This window comes from Mchenga conophoros, linkage group LG8 (assembly GCF_057382185.1).
Source record: "Mchenga conophoros isolate Kocher_MC1m ecotype Shallow Benthic linkage group LG8, M_conophoros_male_GT1.1, whole genome shotgun sequence".
In the NCBI taxonomy this organism is placed as follows: Eukaryota; Metazoa; Chordata; class Actinopteri; order Cichliformes; family Cichlidae; genus Mchenga; species Mchenga conophoros.
The window spans coordinates 28,138,712-28,163,694 of record NC_140533.1 but is presented as its reverse complement, the minus strand read 5'-3'; the positions used below and the strand labels follow the sequence as shown (position 1 = coordinate 28,163,694).

The 24,983-nt window shown below is 41.1% G+C and overlaps 1 protein-coding gene across 3 annotated transcripts; it reads right to left on the bottom strand.

The window, feature by feature from the left end:
* Positions 1–8,232: 8,232 nt before the first annotated feature.
* On the bottom strand, positions 8,233–18,616 carry gprc5c (G protein-coupled receptor, class C, group 5, member C). Of its 3 annotated transcripts, none has more exons than XM_085285420.1 (5): positions 18,417–18,616; positions 14,823–15,830; positions 12,772–12,872; positions 10,968–11,094; positions 8,233–9,104 (listed from the first exon to the last, which is right to left on the bottom strand). In XM_085285420.1, the coding sequence occupies exons 1-4, from the start codon at positions 18,577–18,579 to the stop codon at positions 11,002–11,004; spliced, it is 1,365 nt and encodes a 454-aa protein (XP_085141546.1). In that variant the 5' UTR covers positions 18,580–18,616; the 3' UTR covers positions 8,233–9,104; positions 10,968–11,001. The 3 variants fall into 3 exon arrangements, with proteins under 3 accessions (XP_085141546.1, XP_085141547.1, XP_085141548.1); XM_085285421.1 differs by having other exon boundaries at positions 10,968–11,091; XM_085285422.1 differs by lacking the exon at positions 10,968–11,094.
* Positions 18,617–24,983: the final 6,367 nt, after the last annotated feature.

Below are 24,983 nucleotides of genomic sequence, written 5' to 3'. Positions count from 1 at the left end.
TTTACAGAAAGAATGGGAACAAAACAAGGATAAACAAGAGCGAAGCAGGAGCTGGTGGGAACGGGCACAGCTTATAGGGAAGGCGTCCCGAGAGGCTGCGATCGGGTCCACGGGAGCTCTGCAACAGGGCCAGACTGAGGAGTAACTGGAAAGTAACTGGGTGATGGTTTCCTTAATGAGAGCTGATGACGGAGGTGGAACGAGAAAGCCAGCACTGGAGGAAGCGAACAACAGGCGGTGAATCAAAGGTGAGATGGTGCAGAGACCTGTACACCAGGAAGCAGAGCTGCAGACAAAGACAGGGCGAGGGCAGGCGTGGCCGAGTTACCCCAGTAAGTGACTGAACGAACTGGCGATGAGTAGCAGGCAGCGCTGGCTTAAATAGTCCTCCAGTAATTGACAGCAGATGGGGCTCAGGTGTGATGCAGGAGGCGCCACCTTCAGACAGACACCTTCAGCTGTATAAATTTTGTCTCCAAGGGTTCCGCCCTTGCATGGGATTCTGCATGGGTTTTCTCCCATTTAGGTTAATCTGTGCTTCTAAACTGGTTTTAGGTATGACTGTGAGTGTATATGTTTATTGATACTAGGGTATCTATGTGAATGTTTGGTTTCTCTACCAAATTAAGCTCGCTAACCTGCTGGTGTATTTAAATAAAAACTGTGTTAGTATTACAAACTGCTGAAATCAATTATAAATACAAACTGCCCCCAATCAGCTGATGGGCTCTCGTCTCATTCCATTTTTTGGATTCAAATTTAAAATTTCCCCTTTGGTGACTCATCATGCCAACCTTCATTTTCAGTTTTTCTGTGAGACACAGAAAGTGCTTTTGTTATCAAAAAGAAGTTCATTTAATTCAAATGAAGAACTACACGTCCTCTTGTGAGCCTGCAAACCTTGCATAAAATGTAAGTTCTGTTTTTAGTAATAACAAGTTGAGGTCAGCGCTTTATCATTTGACTCTTTCCAGAACATGTTCTCCTGTCCTGTCTTATCTGTTCAGCAGCTTCGACATTTTGAACAGAATTCTTATTACACCTTCCATCATATGGATGTGATAACCTCTGGTGAAAACACACGTGTGTTAGGCGGGACCTTTCAGCCTAAAATAGATCCACAGCGCAGCCTTGCATCACCGCCTCAGGACAGTTAGAGGTTATCAGGCCACAGCAGTTGGCTCGGTTATAAATCACAGCCAACAGCATCAAGTGGCCTGAGCTGGTTTAATAAAGACAAGTGAAATATGAGCATGGGGGAAGGTAGTCGAGATCTGTGGGGATACAGTCAGTGGGAAGCAGGAAGAGGATCAAATAAAGCATTTAGCCTCTAATTATGTAAAAGCATTGAAAATGTGGTAAAATGTGCCTTTGAACTGTTGTTTTTATTGTACTAAATATGAAAAACTATACGGTTTAATAAATCATGATTCTTGGGTCTTGAGTGTATCCAGTCTGACTTTTTTCAGATCAGTGATGTAGGGAAGAGGTTTTACAGTCCAGGTGCTGCCTGCTGTTACTAACACCTCGATATCAACACTGTATTATTTCCAGCCTGGGTGAAACTCTGGATCTCTAGAAACTTCTGACCACAGTCTGTATATAAATGAGAGACTTACCCAACTGATCAGTAATAATTTAGACCAGGGGTGGGCAATCTCAGTCCACGAGGGCCGGTGTCCCTGCAGGTTTTAGATGTGTCCTTGAACCAACACAGCAGATTTAAATGGCTAAATTAGCTCTTGCAGTTCTCCAGAGGCCTGGTAACGAACTAATCATGTGATTCAGGTGTGTTGACCCAAGGTGAGATCTAAAACCTGCAGGACACCGGCCCTCGGGGCCTGGAATTGCCCACCCCTGCTCTAGATGATTTAGTATTTTTTTTATTTAGTATTTATTTATTTATTGTCATTGTCAAGAACAATGAAATTGCGTTTGGGGCTTCCATACAACCCAAAAAAAAGAAGAAAATAATAAATACCCCTTAAAACCCAAGTGTACATATTTAACCCAGTGTGACTCCAATGCAATAAGACAATCCTTAGCAATAATGTTCGTAGAAATTCAGACAAAGACCTGAGAAACATGACAAAATACAACAATGCAACCCATTCAATATTATTGTACTGTGAGATATGATATCAGATATGATAGTTATCTATTTAAGAAAGAGGGGGGGGGGGGGGCAGGAGGGGGAAGAGAATAAAGATATGATGCACCAATGCAGACCAGTTCATTGCTATTAAGAAGTTGGATATGGTTATTGTCCGTGAGAGGGGGGCAGAGAGTTCAGGAGCCTCACAGCCTGTGGATACAGGCTGTTGGCCAGTCTGGATGTTCTGGCCTGTATAGACCTGTACCTTCTCCCTGAGGGCAGCAGATGGAAAAGGTGGCGCGCAGGGTGATGTTGGTCCCGCAGGATACTGTGCACCCTCCTCAGACAGCGAGTGGGGAAGATATTACTGATCTCTGGCAGACTTGTTCCAATAATTCTGGAGAATCATGTGCTAACAGCTGTCTAAATGACTCGGCTAAAGTTGGTAGCATGCTTGTTGTTTTTGTCTTTGCACTAGGATGATGTCGGTGTAAATGTGCAGTCATATTCGTTGTGTTCCCACTAGTGATTTCAGGTTAATCTCGTTGAAATGACCTTAACGCCACAACACGGCAAATCTCCGTTAACGAGCTACCGCCGATCGCCCCGTGCATGGGGCTAGACAGCCAACACGTTAACGAGCTAACTGCGCTAACACACTAGTTCCCACCCATGTAATTGAGCATTGCACGGCACATCCAACATACTGTTTTACTTTAGTCCATGACTCGCTTACCTTCAGGGTCATACGTCACATGAAAACCAAAATAATTCCAAACGCCAGATCTGAATGGGGGAGGTCCATGTTGCAAGGAGAGCTTAACTTCTGTCTTGCTAGCTTGCCCTGCGCTCTTCCTTCTGACTATGCTGTCTGTGTTGAGCGCTCAGTGGATCTGCGCTCGACAGTGCAGCCTAGGCGGAGTAGTCGAACGCAGATTCACTGAGCGCTCAACACAGACAGCATCGTCAGAAGGAAAGTTGATAAAATAAATTACAAATGTTGTATTGTACATATGCGTACCGAACCGAAAGCACTGTATCGAACGGTTCAATATCGATACGAATATCGTTGCACCCCTAGTAAATATGTTTATCTCTTGTGATTTTAAGTCAAGTGTCGTATTGATGGAAATGTCAGAGGGAAAAATGAATGTGGGGACAGATCAGCAGGAAATTGGGAGCAGCGTGATCATCCCTGGGTCTGATATGAATCGTATCTAATCAGGAAGTGCACTCACATGTTTCTGTCAGAGGAACACAGCCTTTAAATGGCTGAGGGTTATGGAACCATAGCAGCACTGGTTATGCTTTCCTTTTAATGCATGAAGTTAAATATACAAATATTTAAGTATGGAAGGAAAGTCTTCTAAGAAAATAAACAAAAAAAGTAAGGCCAGTTAAAAATGCAAAGCTGTGTCTCGTGGGAAAGTAAATTTGCACAATAAACATTAACACTTGAAGCAAAGCGTTTGTTTTGTCAGTTTAACAGCCAAAAACAAAAGCACATGTAGTTTTAATGATAACCATATCTAATCTGTGCTTTCAGAGACGGCATGTGCAACACAGTCAGCAGGTCTGCCTTTGAAAGGCTCCGAGGTGTATCAGGAGAGCTGGCATTTGGCACCTAAATAACTGAGATGACTCACATGTGCTGGACTGTACTGAGTAAACAGACACCATGTGAGGCTGTTTGACATTGTCAACATCACACTGTTTTAGATTTCTGTGAACTTTCTCTGCACCTCCTTGAATCCTTCCAGATTTAATATTTAGAGGCTACTGGCTGATTGAAATATGTCACTCTGCTTTGTTTTTTTCTAAACAGAGAGTCATCTGATGGAATATAACTGAAACCAGAACCAATCATGTCTCTCCTTTGATGACCTTGATGAGTTCAGACTCCTCTGATGAAGCCAGCCGTCTGACGCTGGATCAATCAATCGGTTTGCAACAGTTGATGAACATGACTGAATTTGGCTCCTGCGGTTATGTCTCTCATGTAACATCCACACAGCATGATAACAACTACATTCTCATGTTACTGGACAGCCAGTGGCTGCACTTTTATTCAAACAGATATGTTATTTGTATTGTTGCGATGGAAAAAAGTCAAACTTCAAGTAGAGGACATGTCCAACTGGCCATTTTATTCATCTTTTTTTCTTAGAAACTGTGTGTACATATGAGCAATTCATGTAATTAACATTACAAGATCATTTTATTTGCTGTACATTAGAAACTATCTGTGCTAGCAGACTGTAATCCCACATAGTAAAGGCAGTAAAGTCCACTTTCTCTTGCTTAAACTCGGTTAGACACGCTTTCCCCTGAAAACCTTTCTTTCATGTTTAATTGTGTTTCTGTGTCAATATTTAAACTGAATTTGCATAAGCTGTTGTAAACTGAAGACTTCCTTCAAACGAGGCATCAACTTCACACTGAAGTGACTGTAGTTAGTTACTGATTTCACCAGTTTGTTGACATCCATTGTAATTAGGACTGTCAAATCAAACTCTTCAGGCTTGATGCTAAATTGTACAGAGCTTGCAGCAAAAGGAAGAAAACATACTCATTAAGATGCCATCACTCTAACAAGTCAGTGCTGACGTTCCATACTCATATAACCCCCTATTCTGTGAATATATTGTAGATAGTTCTGGCACATTGTTCACATCATTAAATCTCACTGTTATTGTTACTGAACTTTGACCGTTGCATCAATGTAGCAGTTCTTCACACTAGTGGAATGTGGTGACTTTCATAGAAAGACAAGCAAAGACGATGACAAAATGACAATAAAATGTAGAAACTTTAAATCAAAAATCTATCCATCAATTTTCTAGCATGTATCTGAATTTCATCCAGGTGAACACCAAGGTGATCTCAGGCCATCCGGGAGATCTCCAGTATATCCTATCCTGGCGACTTTTCCTTCCAGGACATGCCTGGAACACCTCACCTAGGAGAAGTCCAAGAAGCATCCTGGTCAAATGGAAAATGATCTCAGCTGGCTTCTTTTGATGTTAAGGAGTAGTGGATCTACTCCAGGGGTCCCCAATCCCAGTCCACAAGGGCCGATGTCCCTGCAGGTTTTAGATGTGTCTCTCCACGTTGGTTGAGTGTTCTCCACGTTGGTTGAGTGTGGAGTAAGTGCATATGAGAGCATGAGGGTGGGAATGGATGTTTGTATCTGTGTGTGCCTGTATTTCTGTGTCTATATGTCAGGTTGGGTGTCAGGCGCCACCTCTCTGGGGACATCTTAGGCCCTCCAAGGTATGGAGGCCTATCTCCCCCTACCACCACTTCCCCTGCCAGTGGCGGACTCCCTCAGACATCGGTGCGTTGGTGGTTCTTTGTGTCCGGGGATGGGCGTCCAGGTACACACCGGCTCACTCCTTGGCGGCCGCTTATCGGGGCCTGGAGCCTGGGGCTCGCTCGGGCCACTTCGGAGGTGGGGTGCCCCCGGCCTCTCGGCCTGGGGCTCGGTCACTCAGGCACGGCTGGCTGCCGGCAGAGCTCACGGGCGCGTCACTGCAACTCCCCCTGGCTTCTGCTCCGCGGCTGCTGAGTGAGCCCTCATCTGGGACTCTCCTCAGCTCTTTCTGGGACAGTGGCGCGGCTGCCCCTCTGTTGGTCTTCCTTGGTCTCTTGTGTTCTGGGGGCCTCTGGATGTCTGGAGTTTTGATCTCCTCCATACCTGCTTCATGCCCTGGAGGACGGGGCTGTGGCCCCCCCACACCCTCTAGCAGATCATTACATGAAGGAACCTTTTATAAATTAAAAAAAAAAACAAACAAGCGCGTCCATGCTCACAGGTGTACACACGGGTGATCAGACCCACAAACTACACCCTTTTTGGCTCCTACCTCAAAGCACACTGTGTTCTGTTGATCTTATGTGCTGCACAATAATGTTTAATATTTAGTATTTACTGTCATATTCCCATATATCATTGTGATGTTGTTTATTCTATTACTCTTGTTCTCTTCTGCTTGCTTTCTTTTTTTCTTTCTCAGCAGGTGATCCAGGTGATTGATATATGCATTTTTTTCTTCTTCTTTTTTTTCTGCCCGTTCTGTTGGTTTTTGTCTTTTGCCCTTCTCCCCCGTCCCTCTTCTCAGCTGTTTCTCTTTCCCTCTTTCTTTCTCCCCTTCTTTCCCCCAGTCAAGTCTGTCCTGTATTCAGTAAGTGAAAATAAAATGAACAATAAAAGGTGAATCAAATGGACCATTACGGCAAGGCTGGGATGGTCAATTTGGTAAAGTAAATCCGTTGGGCATCTTTCTTTGCCTTCAGACGACAATTCTGATGGCAAAAGAGCCAAACGGGACAGGCAAAAAAAAAAAAAAAAGAAAAAAAAAAAGTTTTTAGATGTGTCCTTGATCCATCACAGCTGATTTAAATGGATAAATTACAGTCTCAACATGTCTTGAAGTTCTCCAGAGGCCTGGTAATGAGCTAATCATATGATTCAGGTGCGTTGACCCAGGGTGAGAGTTAAAACCTGCAGGGACACCGGCCCTCATGGACTGGGATTGGGGACCCCTGATCTACTCGGATCCCTCCCAAATGACTAAACTCCTCACCCTATAGCTAAGGGAGAGCCACCCTTCAGAGGAAGCCCATTTGTGCCATTACTATCCATGATCTCATTCTTTTCGTCACTACCTACAGCTCATGTAGGTGGTTTTTAACTTACAATATAAAGTTCCTCGAGGTAACTGTTGCTGTAATTTGACACGAAGTAAATACAATCGTACTGAATTAAACATGGGTTGCTTTTACGCTCAGCCTTCTCTTCACCACCATAGATCAGTGTCGCATCCACATCCAGGGATTAAAAATATTAGTGAAAAATAAAGGTGGTGTATTAGTAAAACAGCTAAACTTACTGCAATGAGTCAACCAAATTGTTTCTCATATATGCTAATGTTATAATGCTGATGCAGCCTCCACGGCTTCAACTTGGCTCGTTTATTCAGCCACACATTTTCTTGGTTAATGTTCCAAAGGAGTTCCTGATCCTGCACAATAATTCCTCCACATCACATGCTGGTCAAGGTGGTTAGTGTTAGGATGTTTTGAGTTTATTATATTATTTATCATTTCTAGTCTTTGGTTTCTTTGTTGGAGTTCTGTCTTATGGTTTATGTCTCTGTGTCATCCTTAGTTGCTGTCTCCCCTGTCTGCTCTGTGTCTGTAAGTTCAGTCTGTGTTATGTTTCCTGTTTTACTTTGAAAGTCCATCTCTCATGTAAATGCGTCTGGTTTTGCTTCCTTTGTCTCGTTAGGCCTGATTTGCCCAGCTGTGTTTCCCTCCTGTTGCCCATTCCCTGATTGCTCCTCTGTGTATTTAAGCCCCGTGTTTCAGTTTGTTGGTGTTGTGATCTACCCTCGTCTTGCTGTGTTTTGTCTGCGTAAGCTTATTTTGGATTCCTAGTTTTGTTACCCTTCTGAGTTCAGCATTAAAGCTGTTTTGAGTTCACGTTTTGTTTCCGTGAGTCTACATTTTGGGTCCACCATGCCTGCCTGCACACAGCCGTCACATGACAGTTAGTGAGAGAAAACGTATGCGTTAAGATGATAAATCATTGAAGATTATCCACTTGTTAATGTGAGCTGCAAAAACAACCAAAAAAAGCAGCTGGACTGCTTGAGCTCGAGCTTTTGTGAAAGGGATATGGGAACACTCACCAAAACAACAGGCACTACAGATTTCAGTGGAGTAGAGTTCACTTTATGGTATATGACATTTTATAGGACGACTACTGTACAACAAAGAATGCATAAGACTATTAGTAAAGGTAACTGAAAGCTAAATTGTAAAAGATATAATGGCAGATTCTGGTCATTAACACCCACATAGTTAAATAACGTCCCCTCTCTGCTGGCAGTACCAATTTTGCTCATACAATAGCAGTTCTTATAGTTACATTTACAACATTCAACTCTATGATAAACTTCCTTCAAGAATTTAAAAAAAAAAAAAAAAAAAAAAAAAAAAAAAAAAATATATATATATATATATATATATATATATATATATATATATATATATATATATATATATATATATATATATATATATATATATATATATATATATATATATATATATATATTATTTTTTTTTTTTTTCAGTTTTTGCTCAAATGAATTAGATTTTTTTTTTTTAAATTTTATCCAAAGAAATACTGACAGAAAAGTTGATTTTTCAGATATGAAAAAAAGTCTTCTATGAGGAAATATACTGATTAATAATAAGCTAGCAAAACAGGCTAACCACAGGCAGGTCTCTCCAGTGTAACATGTATTGAACATAATTAAATGGCACAGCAGTGCTTTAGACAGTATTACATATATACATTTATCCAGTACATTCGTGCATCATGACTCACTGAGAGCATTGTACATTTAAATTAATTCAAAAACTTCATTTCATGTGTTAACTTTGTGGTTATCAACAATAATCACAACCCGGGCTCAAAAACATGACTTCAATAATTACATTTAACTGTGCAAAATATCCTTCTAATCTAAGTGAATGCAATCTAACTTTAATGCGTAAATTGAAAATAATGTTGAGTCAAAGACACTTGAAACATTTCCCAGTTTTTGTGGCATCAGTTACGTGACTTTCATCTGTGTGTTTGAGCTCGCGCTTCCCTGTCAGAAAAAGCCGAGCACTGCACAAGTTTTTGTTCTGCAGCAAAGCCGCAGCTTCATTCCGTGCTTTGACTTTCAAATGAAGCTCTTGACTGTCTGATACCCAGGGGAACATAATAAATCAGTCAATGGGAGGTTTATCTGTTCCTCAGTGGGATGACCTCCCATTCATCTCCATGTACTGGGGATGAAGGTTCCTCTTAGGACCAGCTTAGGGAACCACAAACAATAGAAAACAAAAGGTCAGCAAGTATAACCGAGAAAATGTGAACCGAAGTTACTCTGATGGGGTCTGGCGAGCTGAGGCACGTTCACCACTGGGATGTCCTCTGCAGACCATGCCCCTGCAAAAATAAGAAAGAAATTACTTGTTTTTTGGTGTTATATACCCTCTGAAGGATTCAAAAGTGTTCAGCTTGCTCACTAATGGAGGATATCGTCAGCATGAGTTACATGATCACTGGCAGCCACTCCCTAGTTTCCCTTTTGCACCCTTTGTGGGTTTATTACTGTTTTGTTTGCTTATTCTTTTACATAATGTAAGAGTATTAGTCAGTGGAACCGACAACCATTTCCTTTTGCATTGACATTTGCACACCTCCTATATTGCTCTGCCACCATCGCTGAAACCGAGCTCGTCCTAAAGCTAATAAAAATTGAACAACAGCTACATTTGTGTGTCTCAAAGTTTCACAGGACTGTTTTGTGTTTACCTTTGCTTTTCACACACTGTCTTGTAGGGTTTATTTACCTATCCCATTTGGTGTAAAATAACTGTCTGAATTATAATACTACTACTACTACTACTACTACTACTACTAATACTAATACTAATAATAATAATAATAATAATAATAATAATAATAATAATAATAATAATAATAATAATAATACATTTTATTTATAGGCACCTCTAAGACCCTCAAGGTCACCTTACAATAACACAAGAAAAATAGTAGCAATAAAATCTAATACACATGGCAAAATAAAATTTAGACATAAGGTAACCCCCCCCCCCCCCCCAAAAAAAACCCCCCTCCACAACAACAAACAAATAAACAAACAAAAAAACCCACAAGTATAAAAGCTGAGCATGATAAAAACGAACTTAGACATTACTCTCATAACAAGAGCTTTTTTATGTTTATCACTACATTAAGAGTTATTACTTCTATAAAAATGATCACTTTTTATAGCCACGCTGACAGAACTGCATCTTATCTGTTTTGCATTTATTGAATCTGTTTTGTTCTTTCATTTGTCGTCACACTTTGTAAAGAATAGAAACTTTTTCAAGTTACATTTTTAGGGTTACTTGTAGAACTTGCAAATAAAACAACTTTTATAAAGGTCTAAAAAAAACCTACGGATACAAACTAACCTGAACCTGACTGGATGTTGAAAAACTAAAGAAATATTTATAGAAACTTAAAAATAACAAACTGACTGGAAACCACTCACATGTTCATGTTTTACTTAAAACATGGCAGCACGTGCGTGGCTGTTTTTCTTTGCAAATCTAAAAACCAAAACAAACCAGCAACACTTCTAATGACACGCTCACAGTCCCACCTGCATATAGATATCATGACTTCCTGCAAAGAAATCCTAAGCACTCCTGAAAAAGTCTAAATGCATATTTTAGCATCTTTAAGTCAATCTCTACATTAACTAATGCAATTATATTAAATAAAGGTGACAACGAAAAGTCTAATTTTGCGTTTTTGTAGCCCATGAACATAGAAACATTAGCTGCCTTCCTCCATGAATGAGAGAGCTGCACACATTTCAGAGACACCTTTAAAGCCTTTAGGCAAGAATTTCACTTTTTTTTTTAAGATAAATGACAAGCAGTGAAAACCAGTCCCCCAAATCAAGCACTACCTTTTTCATCAACATCTTTTTCTTTGATTATTTCCCAGAGGAATGACACAAGAAGTACAGAGTGCGCTCAGTCCAGGAGCATATGCACAGAAGAGGCAGACACAAGGCCTATAGAGAGTGAACGGCGCAAGATAAGAAAAAAAAATCCAGACAAAGAAGTGATTCATAGTCAACCTGTAGAAGAAGTTGCTATGGATACAGCAGGACCTGAGAGGTCAGAAATGAGCAGAGGCCACGAAGAGAAAAGCATCTGGAGTCAAGCAGGTGATAAAGAGGAGAACTGCAGAGTGACGAAGGAGGCGAGTCAGCTGCTTTCGACCTACACTTGTGTGTGCGTGCTGTGTTCCCGGTCTCCTTTTATGTTGACGGTGTGCTGCTCCCGCTGTTGGCCGCAGAGCCAATGGAAGCTCTGGGAATGAAGATGTCAAAGGACGGGTCTGGTAGCTGCTGCTGTGTGAAGTCATAACAAAGCCGTGACAAAAACATCCAAGAATAGGGACGAAGTGTGTTCACAACTGCCTGCTTGAATTCAAATGACTTCATAAAGCTTTTACATGAAACATAACCGTCATGCCTTTGGTGGTTCACTGCATTTAAAAACATTTTTAAAAAACTTTTCACAGAAATCGCATACTAACTCTTGAGATATTTCCGCAGCAGGTACCGGACATTTGAAAAAGTATGACAGAGCTGACTTGCTTGCAAAGGAAGCGGCACAGAAAGGATATGATTTCTGCATGTACAACTGTAGCATTAACTAATTAGATAGCTGCCAGGATTTTGAGTTAACTGGGAACTCTGTGTTTTCCACTAAATAAACCCTGACTGCACTGATACCACACTCAAAATGCATTTGAATGGTGACCTTGTATACAAAGTCATTAAGGGAGTATAATAAATATTTCATCAAGTTAGATTTGCTGTTAGCCAAATTGATATTAGTCATGTTAGAAAGTTTTTAACAGTTAACTTCTTTGCTAATGCTAACTGCTCAGCCAATGTGATTGGTCAGTTGCAACGTTGATCCTGGACCAAAACTGTTATGATGACATAGGAACAGCACCAGCGTGGGGAAATCTGATTGTGCCCATGCAAACAGGCAAACAGGCCTACAGACCGATCCACGACCATCTAGTAACCAAAGGTAGTAGGAAAAATGAGCATTCCATGAGATTGTTGTGATTGGTTGCTGGGGACTGAGAGCAGAAAATGATTGCCTAGAAACTACTGGCAACAAAATCAGTCTCAAGGAGGTTTCTGGTGCAACAGATTTCATCCACTGACAGCCAGAAACCTCCAACTACTGCCAACCAGCCGGCGAATAAACATTTCACTAGCAACCGGGGGTTATATCACATGCAATATGGTGGACAACGTTAGCTCGTTCAGTTACTTTAATCTGTGACCTCATTGCAACATTTTTAAAGAGTTTGTGATATTAGTCAGTAGTTTCAGGCCTCACAAGCTGACTGGATGTTTATTTTGTGTCCTTATTACTACAGTTTAGTTTAAGGTGGGTCTAAATTATTACTGAGTTGGGTAAATCTCTCATTTATATACAGACTGTGGTCAGAAGTTGAAAATCTTCCCATGTGACCTCTGCGCTTTTGCTTTTCTAAGAAGAACAAGTGCTCTTTAGTCACAAGGTTGGCTCAACCCTAAAGCGTACCTGGTGTTGTGGTTTTTACAGACACTAACGGTGCGCATAATTTACAAAATACATGCCATTTTGAATCTAGTGATTATATAATGCACTTTTTTCTAGAACCCGAGGAAACGCCTCCAGCTGGATGTTTAACCCCTGGCATCTGTGACATTAGAATTAAAGCTGTGATTTAGGCCACACGTGCTCCTGACAACTTTTAAATGTCCACCTGCTTTATTCATTCTCCCATTTTCCTTTGCCTGTTGTTAATTAAAATGCAAATATGGACTAAAGTACCTTGGAAGTGATGGTTGCTGGTGTTATGTGTATATGGTGTTGATGAGGTTTTCACGCTCTGTAAAAGGTTACTGTCACCACTTATTTCCATAAAAATTTGCCTAGTGCAGGGGACAGGTATGTGTGCGAGTGGAGTGGTCATATTCAAATGTGTTTTTCTGTGAATGTATCACTTTTATACTCACATTTCCAACTCCTTTGCTGATGAGAGCCAGCTCAGTGGGCTGGTACACCGAGTTACGCATCTGACCGGTGTAGCCGCTGTATGGAGACACGGGCTTGGAATCTGTGATGAACAGATATAAGAAAATAAATCTTTTAATCACCCAACAATCAGTGTGTGATATCTGTGGCCCTCTTAAGTGCTACCTGGCAATAATCCCCTTCATCTTCATATTACAACCTGCCTGCCCTCCATCTTTTACAAAGTGCCCTGCAGAGATGGCACTATATAACTAACCCCCATATTAAACAGTTGCCACACCTTTGTCGCCGTGGAGACAGCGCAAACAGATGGCGTAATGATTCTAGTGGGAGTGATACAGCATTCACAGATGCAGTCAGACACTTATTAACAAGAATGATTCAGAAGGTAAAATTTTAGGTGGGAATGATGATATTCAGTTAATGGCAGTTTAGTCATACTGTAAGACTTAATGTAAGTTAATGATTACAGTCAAATGTGCTCAAAGCAAATTCTGAGACTTTTTATGACACACATTAGTCTGTGCTAATCAGGAAAAATGTAAGAGGCAGAACCTCCTCTGCATTCTTACACATTGTGCTTATCTGTATAGTAACATATTTTCCTTACAATAGAATAGCACAAAGCCAAAGCTACTCTTTCTACCTCTACATCACAGCTACCTAATAATACAAAAAAGTCCCTTACAGCTTATAAGCAGAGACACATCACCATCCTTGCTACAAAGAACCATCTTCCATTAGCGATCCGTGATAACTATCAGACTTACTGCTCTGATCCTTTGGACTGAGCTCAGATCAGCAGATCAGATTCTGTGGTGTCATCATGTGGACAGAAAACAACCTTTCAGGACATTTTGCTGCATATTTTGTTTGTTCTTGTGTTTTCGAGGGCTAGAAAACATTCATTCATCAGCGCAAGGTCATCGTGAGAGGCAGAGTTTGTAATAACACTAAAGCGAACCTCATAAGGATGGCTATTGTCTGAAAACGTGTCAGGGTGAATGCACTGAAGAGCTCAGACACCGTTCGGTTTGCAGACAAATAGATGACCGGGGAAATGTTTGCCTTTAGGAAACAAACCGAGCGTAGCTGCTCTGAAGAACTTTTATTTCACGGTCATGTTGTATATGGCTGCTGCAGGAAAATCAGGAATATTTGATTTGGTTTTATTGCTGCTATGTAAATGTTATTGCATCATATTCAAGGAAATAAAAGACGGAGCTAAACTACCACCAGAAACATCAGCTCCACTTTGCTTTGATGAAACAAATAACACTGAATACCTCGAGGCAACACAACATTTCTTCTTGGAAATTACAAGGACAAAATCACCCCAGCTTATAGTCTTTATCTCTTTCACAAAGGAGAGAAGATGAATCGATGAATTCATGTATTGCCCAAATCCAAATGATTTTTAGTGTTTTTCTTGTTTACCTTAAACTGGCCTTGATGTGAGATCCACAGGTTTACCCAATCATAGCTTATAAATTCCAAAACATGATTTTTAAACTTTAGACTAGCTTTAAGTTTGAGAATTGTAAGTTTGTAAAAATGTGACATTGAGTCATTCATGAATTCATCTATTCAGTAAAAAATCACCGAAACATCCATAAAAAAATCTGTAAACTGTATTTTAAACAGTCTTAAGCACTTGGAGAACTGATCTCACGTGTTGGTTTTAACATTTATGTACTCATTTTTTATACTCTTATAATCCCCCTTGTCAAAATTATGCTCAGTCTTGTGTTCATCATCTAATTTTAGGTCCTTTGACTGGTTGTCATTTTGACCACTGTAATCAGCTTTGGGTCTATTTGTCCTGGGACCCTTTTAAATGATGCCTTTGCGGATTCAGGCGTCCTATCTGAAGGTCTATTTTGGACAAGGTGCAAAATTGTGAAGCCATAAAGACTTATGACGATGTTACAATCCCTTTATAACAGTTGAAAAAACCCTTCAAAGTTAAGCGTACTTGTGAAGTTGCTTGTTTGAAGGTTTTCTACAGCAGCTCCAAGGCTAAGCTACATACCTTGGTTGGACTCGTCCATGGAGAAAGCCTTATTTTCCACATACACATTCTGGGAGGATTGTCCCTTCAGGATCGTCTCGTATCCGACTCCTTGGTTTTGGCAAAGATCTTCTGTGTAGTCTTGTTGACTCTCATCGTCACTGTTCAGACAGCAGACGTCAGGAATGGTGTACATGATAATGAAGACCCAGGCGTTTGCTACCAAAGCGATGGCTAAGGTTGGGTCATCCCACGTTGGACCCCCGGTTTTCCCATTCCCATACACGTACATGACGATCCACGCCACCCAAATACCCACTGAAAAGAGGCTTGTCACAAGGATGCAAGCGCCTTCCTTCTTCCACTGTGCGTGTTTGCCCATCATGATGGTCAGACTCGCCACCACCACAGCCAGGATCAGCACCATCACGTAGATGAGCGCCATGACAAAGTCCTCGTTAGCAATGTCACAAGGCACGGCTATAGCTTTGCTAGTTTGAGCTGTGGTGTTGGAAGGCACAATTGTAATTATCAGCCATTCTGTGTTGATGATCACCTCCACCAGCCACAGCCCCAACGCCCCAAGACACAAGACCCAAACTCGAGGCCCGCTGTTTCGTCTGGCCAGGATGTTCAGCCTCACACACTGCATCAGCTGGGAGGCGAAGCAGCCGCTGAACAGCACCCCAAAGAGGAACCTCCGTGAAGCACATGTGGAGAAGTTCTCTCCCACGATGAAGGCAAAGGTTAGGCAGAAGAGACCAGCAGTGCAGATCAGGAAGAAGGCGTGAAGAGCTACCGAGCTCTTGCGGTTGTAGTCTTTATGGAAGGGCAGGCTGGCCAGCAGCGAGATGAAGAGCACGAAGGAGAAGACGATGCCAGCTGCCGCTAAGGCCTCCAGCACGATGCCCCATGCAGCTTCAGTGCTACACAGATTGTAATAAATGGAATCCACGTTTGGGCCGCAGCCCTTAGGAGTACTGTTGCTGGCCATGGAGCCTGGGAGTTGCTCTGGGACTCTAGCAGCACCTGTTCAGATGGACAAACAGGGAATGTCTGGGAGAGACACGATAGGGACAGATTTGAACAAAGAGCTAAACCACGTCACCAAAGCTACATTAGGATACAGTTGTCTACACCCAGCTGAGCAAATATCACACTTGCATGAGTCAACGTCGTCATGTTATCCTGGAAAACGTTCTATAAAAAGGTGCTTTGCTTTTATTTAGAGCTTCAGAGAATCAGGGATCTGCAGTCACACTCCAAAAATGTGGGAGGAATGTCACTGCTGGGCTTTTTCCCAACTCTAATGTTAATGATTAACACATCTGTCAACAGACATTGTTTCTGCACATTTACACAACAGTGAGGAAAAAGTGCGTTGAACCTGAGGCTCACCTGCTAAAACTCTGGTCAACTCAAATCCAAAGGTTTTGCTTTTTAGTGTTTTCTGCTGAATTACATCAAATCTGAGCATCTGTTTTGTGAATAAACATCTCTGCAATCCTGGTTTTGTCTTTCTGCCTCGTCTGGCTGTTTCTTTTCGTCCCTATCAGATCCAATTACACCAAACTGAGGACGGTCTCTGAGTCAAATCGATAGATGCGGCGTGCGGACATTCGGTCTTTCTGACCTTCTGTTACTCAATCAGGAAGACGGATCTTTCTGGAACAAAGAGGCAAATATATTCTTTTTCTACATGTCCTCCACTCTGTCACTCCTCAAACAGACAGAATTAACTAATACATTTACTCCCAGTTTCAGGGCGTGACCACCGATCAAACAAAGTTCTTAGACCGTTCATTTTAATATTTGTTGAGTTGTTTTTTGTAACTGTTGCCAGGGGAAATATTATAAGCATATTTAAGGCACATCTTCAATTTCAATACTTTGGTTTTCTAAACTTTTTAGGCCTTTTTTGAGGATTTTTGTGCCGGTGAAACTTTAGAGAATGTCAAATGATGTCTTGCCAGAGTCGGCCTGGCAAAGACTCCAACACAGTCTGATGGCTATCTTTGGAAAATGTGAAGAGGGGCATACATTTTGGGATTTTACCTTTATTTTCATAAATGTGACATCTTTTTCATACTACAGCAATAAAGTAAAAACAATCAAATAACAAAGAAGTTCCTGTTTTTTGACTATATACTAAAGAAATATCTATTTTTTTTCTATTTTTCTGTGAATTAGAAAAATTGTCCAACTTTATACTAACAGGCCATTCTGGACAATGAGATACCAGACTTTTTGTAATTCTGGACATTAACTGCTTTAATTTTAAGAATTTAAGTCATGCTGACAGGTTTCTTTCATTTCTTTCAGCAGCATTTCTTTATCATGTGGACAAACTGAGACGTACTGTTGACATTGCACTTATTTTTCTTATATTGAGATATCCCAGGGTTTAAATGTGAAGTTAAGTTCCTTCACACTCACAGAAAGTGGATTTTCACCCGTTCGACCCACTTAGGATCAAAGTGGGGTATATGCGGCCTACATCCCTGAATTAATACAAGACATTGAATCTGATTGTTGCAATAACTGGAAATGTAACCACAGAAATGTAATCTGTAAAGTGGATTTTCAAGAGTCAAAAGGTTCTTCAGTTTTCTCTAACTTATGATATATGTTTAGCTACTTTACCACAAACTCGCACAGGTAAAACCTACTTTGTGCGCCTCCAGATGACTCAATAGGGCTTCTACACTTTGACCAGCACAGACAAGACATACACTCCAGGTACAAAATCTAGCATCCAAACTCATACTCCTCTACTCCTTTAACCTTGTGTTGTCCTCGGGATTCCCATATACTTGTTTGCCATTCACCTAGGGGTCATTTTTGACCCGAGGACAACACAAGGGTTAAACTCTTATATGGCCTTTTTAATGAAGTCTACTAATCCTATTCACTGTAGCTTTAAAAAACGTCTATATGAAGAAAGAAGCCACTTATAACAGTAAGAATAACTCAGTGAGTCAAAATTAAGAGGTGACACTAAAATGGGACGACAAGTTTACCATTACTATGACTACAAGCCAAGTGCCAGACACAATACTGCGGCTGAAGGTAATACATATTGCACCCTGCACTTTAATCTATTTGCTGTGGTCCTGTCCTCAGGTCTAGGTATAACTCTGTCGTGTATTTCTCGTACTGATATCTAACCTTATCGTGAGCCCATGGGATCACAGGAGTGGGTTTTCCATCAGGAAAATGAACTGAAGAGTATGCTGCAATTCGGGATGAACTCTACTTAAATCTGATTTTCTACATTATGCAACTGAATCTTTCTTATATTCTCTACCCCTCCTTTCAGCTGTACAATCAAACACAACAATGTATAACTTAAGTATTTGAAAGCACGAGCTAACGTGTCTAACTGTTGATTTCTCCCTAAACACAGCTATTTAAAATCTATTTTAATAGAATTGTTTTCAGTGAATAACTTTTCTTTAGTTGTTAATTTAGTGGCACAAACGGTCTTCCATAAACGATCCCCTGCTCTCTCTGTCTAAATACACAGAAATCAATCTGACGCAAAGCTCAGAAACAGGCAGTAAAGCTTCAGTGAGCGTGAATAAAGGCTGTGATGGCTGTGAGGAGTTTAACTACCTGGCTGTTCTCGGCAGATTTCTGCTGGGCGCGGCTCGTTGGTTTTCACCTGCTGCGAACGCGCCGCTATAGTTGGGCAGCAAACTGCGGCACAGCTGATCCGACCGCTCCCAAGTTTAGGAATCCTTTCACGAGCTTTTCCTCTCGGTGTGACTACAGTCATCCCCTCTCCACCTCTCCCCTCTTCGTCTCTCCGAGCACGCACGGAGACGCACACGCGCGCACTGCTGTTCATCACTTCAAAGGACACTACAGCGACCTACCCGCACTTCCGGGAGACTTATAACCCAAGAATGATTTTCTTAAAGCGTTTATGGCCCGGCAGTATCTGATTTGTATCAAATATTCTAGGATATTATGTATCATGTTACACAGCTTGAAGCACAGATATCCGTAAAACCAGGTCACAAACAGTCTTTAAAATATTGTTTAATATTAATGAATCACATCCTAACACACTGGATGTTATTGACTCCTGTTGTAGCGTCAAGGCTACAGCTGCCCTGTAAATCAAGCACATTTTAAAAACTTTAAAAAACGGCAGAAGTCGGGCCTCGGTGTTAGAAATGCGTGCAGATTAGTGCAGGGCACACTGGGCATGTGCAGCAGCAGCTACAGGCGAAAAAAGGAGTAAATACTGTTTTGTATAAATAACTCATTTGCAAAGAAATTTAGACTCTTGATAGAAGTCATTATCATACTCTGCAAAAGTTTTTAACAACAAAATACAGCTAAAATAAAAGTATTTTCTCACTTGTGGCCCCCTTCACAGTAATGACCATGTTTTTCTCCAGTGAAAGGCCACTCAGTTCTGTATGAGTACCTCACACCTTAAATGACACCGTTTCTATTTGTTTCCTCTGAAAGGCTTCCACACAGAAGCTGTGAGCTCAGCCAATTTCAGCGTCAGCCTTCAGTCATGGGAACAGTTTCTGTTTTATTGCTTTATGGTGGTAGCTTCCAGGACACTGCCACATTTTCCCCACTGAAAGCGTCCCTGTAAGGGTCACACACAGAGGCTCAGTATAGGCCATTTTATGTGGCTCTGCTCACAACCAGCTCTTAAGTCACTCTTCCACTGATAATGATAAACAGACATTTTGAGTGAACAGCTGGGCTACCTGAACGTGTGAGTGGTGTGTAGAGACATCTAGTGGAGGATTCGAAGAATTCAGCAGCAGGTGAAGGACGCCAACACCTGCAAGTGTTTATTTCTACAAATCATCTTTAAGAATCTCTCCTCCAATCTCCTTTGCAGAAAATCTGAATGCAGTCCTGTGAAAAAAAGATTTTTTTTGCGTTTTTCATGGGAAAAATGTACTTCTAATCAATTGATTAACAGTTCATTATCAAGTGTTAGCACCTCTGTAGAGGTTTTGGCAGTTTGTTAGTCTGAAGCATTCAGGTGTGTGTTAACACACCCAGGAGTGGACATCCCAGCAAATTCACCCGAAGGTTATACTGTGCAATGCTCAGAGATACTTCAAAAAGATAAGATGCTATATACAATATGAGTATAATACAACGATGCCAGAAAGAGTATTGCACTTAGTCTTATTGCACATGTGTGGATGTGTGTGTTTGATCAGTTGACGTCTTTGTTGTGGAGTCTGACAGCAGTGGGGAGGAAAGACCTGCAAAATCTCTCCGTCCCACACCGTGGGTGCAGCTACCACTGAAGGAGCTGCTCAGTGCTGTCACAGTCTCCTGCATGGGGTGGGAGATGTTGTCCAACAGGGATGACAGCTTAGCCTCCATTCTCCTGTCACTCAAAACCTCCACTGGGGCCGGAGGGCATCCTAGAACAGAGCTGGCCCCGCGGATCAGCCTGTTCAGTCTCTTCCTGTCCCCGGCAGAGTGGTTGCCGCCCCAGCAGACCACACCATAAAAGATGGCTGAGGCCACCACATTTCTTTTCTTCATTATTCATTCGTCATTTCATTTTTAGTTTCTTGACCATCAAATGAAAATAAAAAACAGTAAATCCAGGTAAAGCTAATAAATAAAAGTAAATCAGAATTCAATAAAGACGAAGCACAATTTCATATTAAATGGTGGATGTGATAAGCTGCCAGTTTGCCCAAATTTTGACAATTCAAGAAAAGCTTTTATTTTATTTTGCTGTCTGGCAATACCTCTGTTAGCCCAGAGAGGGCAGCAAGCTCCTTTTCTGCTCATTCTCAATCATTTTAATGCAGCTTCACAGATAAAAAGAGCTGCTGTGGTTAGCACTGCGGCCTCACAGTAAGAAGCTCCAGCTTCCTCATGCAGTCCAAAGACATGTATATTAGGTCCATTACCGGTTCTAAATCACCCGTGGATGTGAGAGTATGAGGCAGCCTGCCTCTTTGCGATGCCCTGTGACCAGTGGAGCCGGTGACCTGTCCTGGGTCAGGCTACAGCCCACCTGGAACAACGAGCTCGCTCTATAGTTCAGAAAAAGGATGGACTCTGATAATATAATACATTCTGACTGTTACATTGTTGCAACTGCAGCCAAAATGTCAACACTTTTATTATTTAAAGCCTCAACATTTAAAGACATAAGCTAGAAATTCTTAAAAGCTCTTCCCCAGTAACAGAATGTTTTGATGCTCGCTGCAGGTGAAAAATGTGCATTTATGTGCTATAATCAACCCTCTGTGACTCTCATGGAGTAAAAAAACAAAAAACAACCTCTTTTGAAATCGATGTGTAAGCGCTGACAGTACAGGTGAAGAATTAGGTGCATGTGAGGTTTTGGGGGAATGATTAAAAGACCAGTCCACACAGACCCTCATGCTTATAAATCACCTTCTGATGCTTCCTGCCTCATTTACCCTTAGTGAGGTTGCTGGCTTCTTTATTCACGATTCTCATTCTCACTTTTTAGCTCCTCCATCTGGCTATCACTGATAAGAATTATGCTTTCAGTTTTCCATTCTCTAAAATTAGGTCCTTCACCTGGCCTTGGAACCAAACAGTTTTTCTTTGAGAACTAAACATCTCCTTGCTTCCTTCCAGCAGAGCCCTGGTGTCCATCAGTTGTCTGTTTCCAGATAAAGATCAGACATATTTTGTTAAAGCGAATCCCTGCAGAGGTAGTGATGCATTATTCTTTGTTCTGGCAAACCCCATTTCATCACTCTGATTTCTTTCTCTTATTTCAACAGGATATTAAATCTGAAACCGAAGAAAAAGTCAGAGTGCAGACAGATAAAGTAAAGACAGATTAAAATAATTATTCGGATTCACTGTGCTGGACTAAAAAGTGCCCATGAAACCTATTTTATCAGCTGGCATCTTCCTTTATTACTAATATGATCAAAAGCTATTATTATTATTATTATTATTATTATTATTATTATTATTATTACTATTATTATGACAAGGCCAGATTTCAAACAAGTTCTTTTCGTCTGAATGTCCAGATTGAAATTAACACCTGAAACTACACAATGGAAATTAAACTGCACTGATCCTTTGTTAAACCTTTATTTTCCCTTCATATGAAACTACCCCAGTGTTTACATGCAGGATCAAACCAACATGCACTCATTGTCTTTAGATTCAAAGTCACGGACATTTAAAAAGTCATTTTTTTTCTTGAGTGGATGTTGTGTGGCAGAAACTCCTATCATCAAAGCATAAAATTATTAATGATGAAAGGCTGAAATCAAGCTGAATGCAAGTCTTTGCAACAGCTTAGCATTTTTTAGCACCAGCAACCTCAGGGAAAAGTGAATGAAATGTCTTTTGGCCAGTGTTACTTCCTGCATTGCTACTGAAACTACATAAAATCTGAACTTTTCTTTAAGTAAGTAAATTGGGCAAACTTCCTCCCTTTGTTGTGTAGTGTAAACTTCCTGTGTTTATTGCATAAGTGCATCTGATAGGACGCCATCACTCTCTGCTGTGCTCTGTCTTTTCATTTGATTCCTTGTGACACCTGCTAAGCAACAGGAAGGGCTCAATAGGAGCAGAGTGGGGGGCCATCAGCAGGTGTTTGAACAGGCACAAAGGACAGGTGTCAGGCAGACGGGGGCCGTGTGGCTGCCGGGGTTTACCTCCTCTACAGTGCCCTTCCCCCAGCGTCACCGCTCTGCTGCCTAATACGATCAGCAGCAGCTCTGTTCGAGTAAATCAAAGCCTGCTTGGACATCTTTGCGCTGTGTTATGTTTGATCATTCATCTCTGACTCCCACTCTCATCACCACCGTAAGGTTGCTGCCACCACACGCTCTCTCTCACCCCCCTCTGCTGTTGTGAGGCAGCAGGAGTCATCTTCAAAGAAACCGTTTGTATCTGCATCTCCGTACGAACTCTCAGAACTCAGCGTGAGCCGACAGCAGGGCCACATGAGCCTGCTGGTGGGGCTCTAACGCTACATGTACCGTTACAGTAAACACGGTGAAGACTCAGGATGGACGAGGGTCAGCAGGGGGCTTGGATTAGAAACTTTTAACCTGAAAGGATGGCCAGATGTACAAACCCAGTATGCACATCTGGGATTTTGTATTAAGTGTAAATAAAAACAGAATCCTGTGAGTCACAAATCTCATAAACCCATATTTTATTCACAATAGAGCACAGAACACACATCAAATGTTTGAAAGAAGAAAATGTTCCATTCCCAGAAAAGTATTTACTCAATTTTTAATTGGATGGTAGCAAAAAAGGTGGGATGGGGAAATAAAAAGCTGGAAAAGAGCTGGAGGAACATTTTGCAGCCAATGGTGTTAATTAGCAGCAGGTCATTAGCATGACTGGGTATAAAAGGAACGTGTTAGAGAGGAAAACTGCATCTACGACTTGTAGAACAATTTAAGAAATAATGTTTTTTGATGTAAAATTGCAAAGACTTTAAATGTCTGTGGTAGACAGTATCAGCCACAGTACATCTGTCTGTGAACAAGAGACAAAGCCAGAACTAAACCGTAGATGTCCATGATCTTCAAGCCCTCGAGCAGCACTGCACCAAAAACAAACACGCACGGGCTCAGAAACACAGCTGACCGTGTCGTCCACAAATGCAGGTTAAAGCTCCATCATGCCACTAATAAGTGAACATGAACGTTCCAGAAACACCGTCATCTTCTCGGAACCAAAGCTAATTTAAAACGAACTGAGGCAACATGATCCATGCTGTCCAGCCTAAAGAACAGGGTGACCATCCAGCTTGTTTTCAGCACTCGGTTCAAAGGTACAGAGGTGCATTAATTCCTACGCACATCTGGAAAGGCACCATCATGGCTGAAGTGTATATACAGGTTGTGTCACTGCCATCAATTCAAAATATTTCGGAATATTTTTCCTAAAAAATGAACTTTTTTAGGAAAAACATTTGATGTTTGTGTCTGGCACTGTGAGCATATTTGGGTTTGCAAATCACACACTCTGTTTTCCTTATGGTCAATGTAAACTTGGCCATTACTTTAGTGCTTTTCTTTATAGAAAAACACTGAACCACGAAGAAGAAGAATGTAACGAATGAATAAATTGTCATCTATATGTTGGTATTATTTGATAGTTATTGATATTTAGAGAGGTTACATTATTTATGTAGCCCACACACGTTCACTAATAATGTTGTCACAGTCACTACTGCAGATACTGATGTCAGTGTGTCTTTGACTGTTTCCTGCTCTCTCAGATCTGCCACTCATCTTGTTGTTCCCTCTGCTCGTCTCATCACTGTGGGGCACAGAGCTTTCAGTCGCTCTGCTCCTCGGCTCTGGAGCTCACTTCCTTCAGTCTTAAGAAATATAGATTCTCTTCTCTTATTTAAGTCACAGCTCAAAACCTACTTGTTTAAAGAGGCTCACTCGCTTTAATACAGATCTTACTTACTTTTCAAAACTTGTTTATTTGGTTTTTTTGTGTTTTTCTCATTTTTATTTGTTGTTTTTAGCATTTAAATTTATTTGAATCTACAGTTGTAGTGATATCTTTTAGGTTTTAGAAAGGCACCCTCAAATAAAATGTATTATTATATTATTATTATTACATCTAGGCTCATCCATGACAGCTACCTCTGTAAACAAACTAAAAATGAATTGACAAATATGTGAGAGGACACAAAATGCATAAAATCACCAGCCTGTCTCCGGCAAAGTACAAGCAGCCACGTGGAACCTAAAAACTCTTAACATCCACACGGTCACCAGTGACCTGTTCATGGAGCTTTCAGCTCCTCTGAATCCCCAAATGAGGATTTATAAAAGAAGTCTGAGGTTAAAATTAATGTAAGGAATTTGAAAAGTAAAGTCTTTTAGTTCTTGAAACTGTTTGTTTATCATGTGGCTAAAATGCAACTGAAATCTATGTGAAGAGGTAAAAATAAAGAATGTGTGGGACATTGTTCTTTGCTCCACTGCTCAGTAGAATAAGACAGAAGCAGACCGCTCCGTCACCTCACAGCTGAATCTCATACACCAAACATGATGCCAAGTTTCCCTGATAGAAGCGGGAAGTGTTCCCACAATTACAGTTATTTGAATTTTCAACCAATTTTCAGTTAGAGTATTCTGATTTCCCACAGACCCCTCCCCTCTGACCGGGTTCCCCTCTGTCACTCAATTTCAAAAG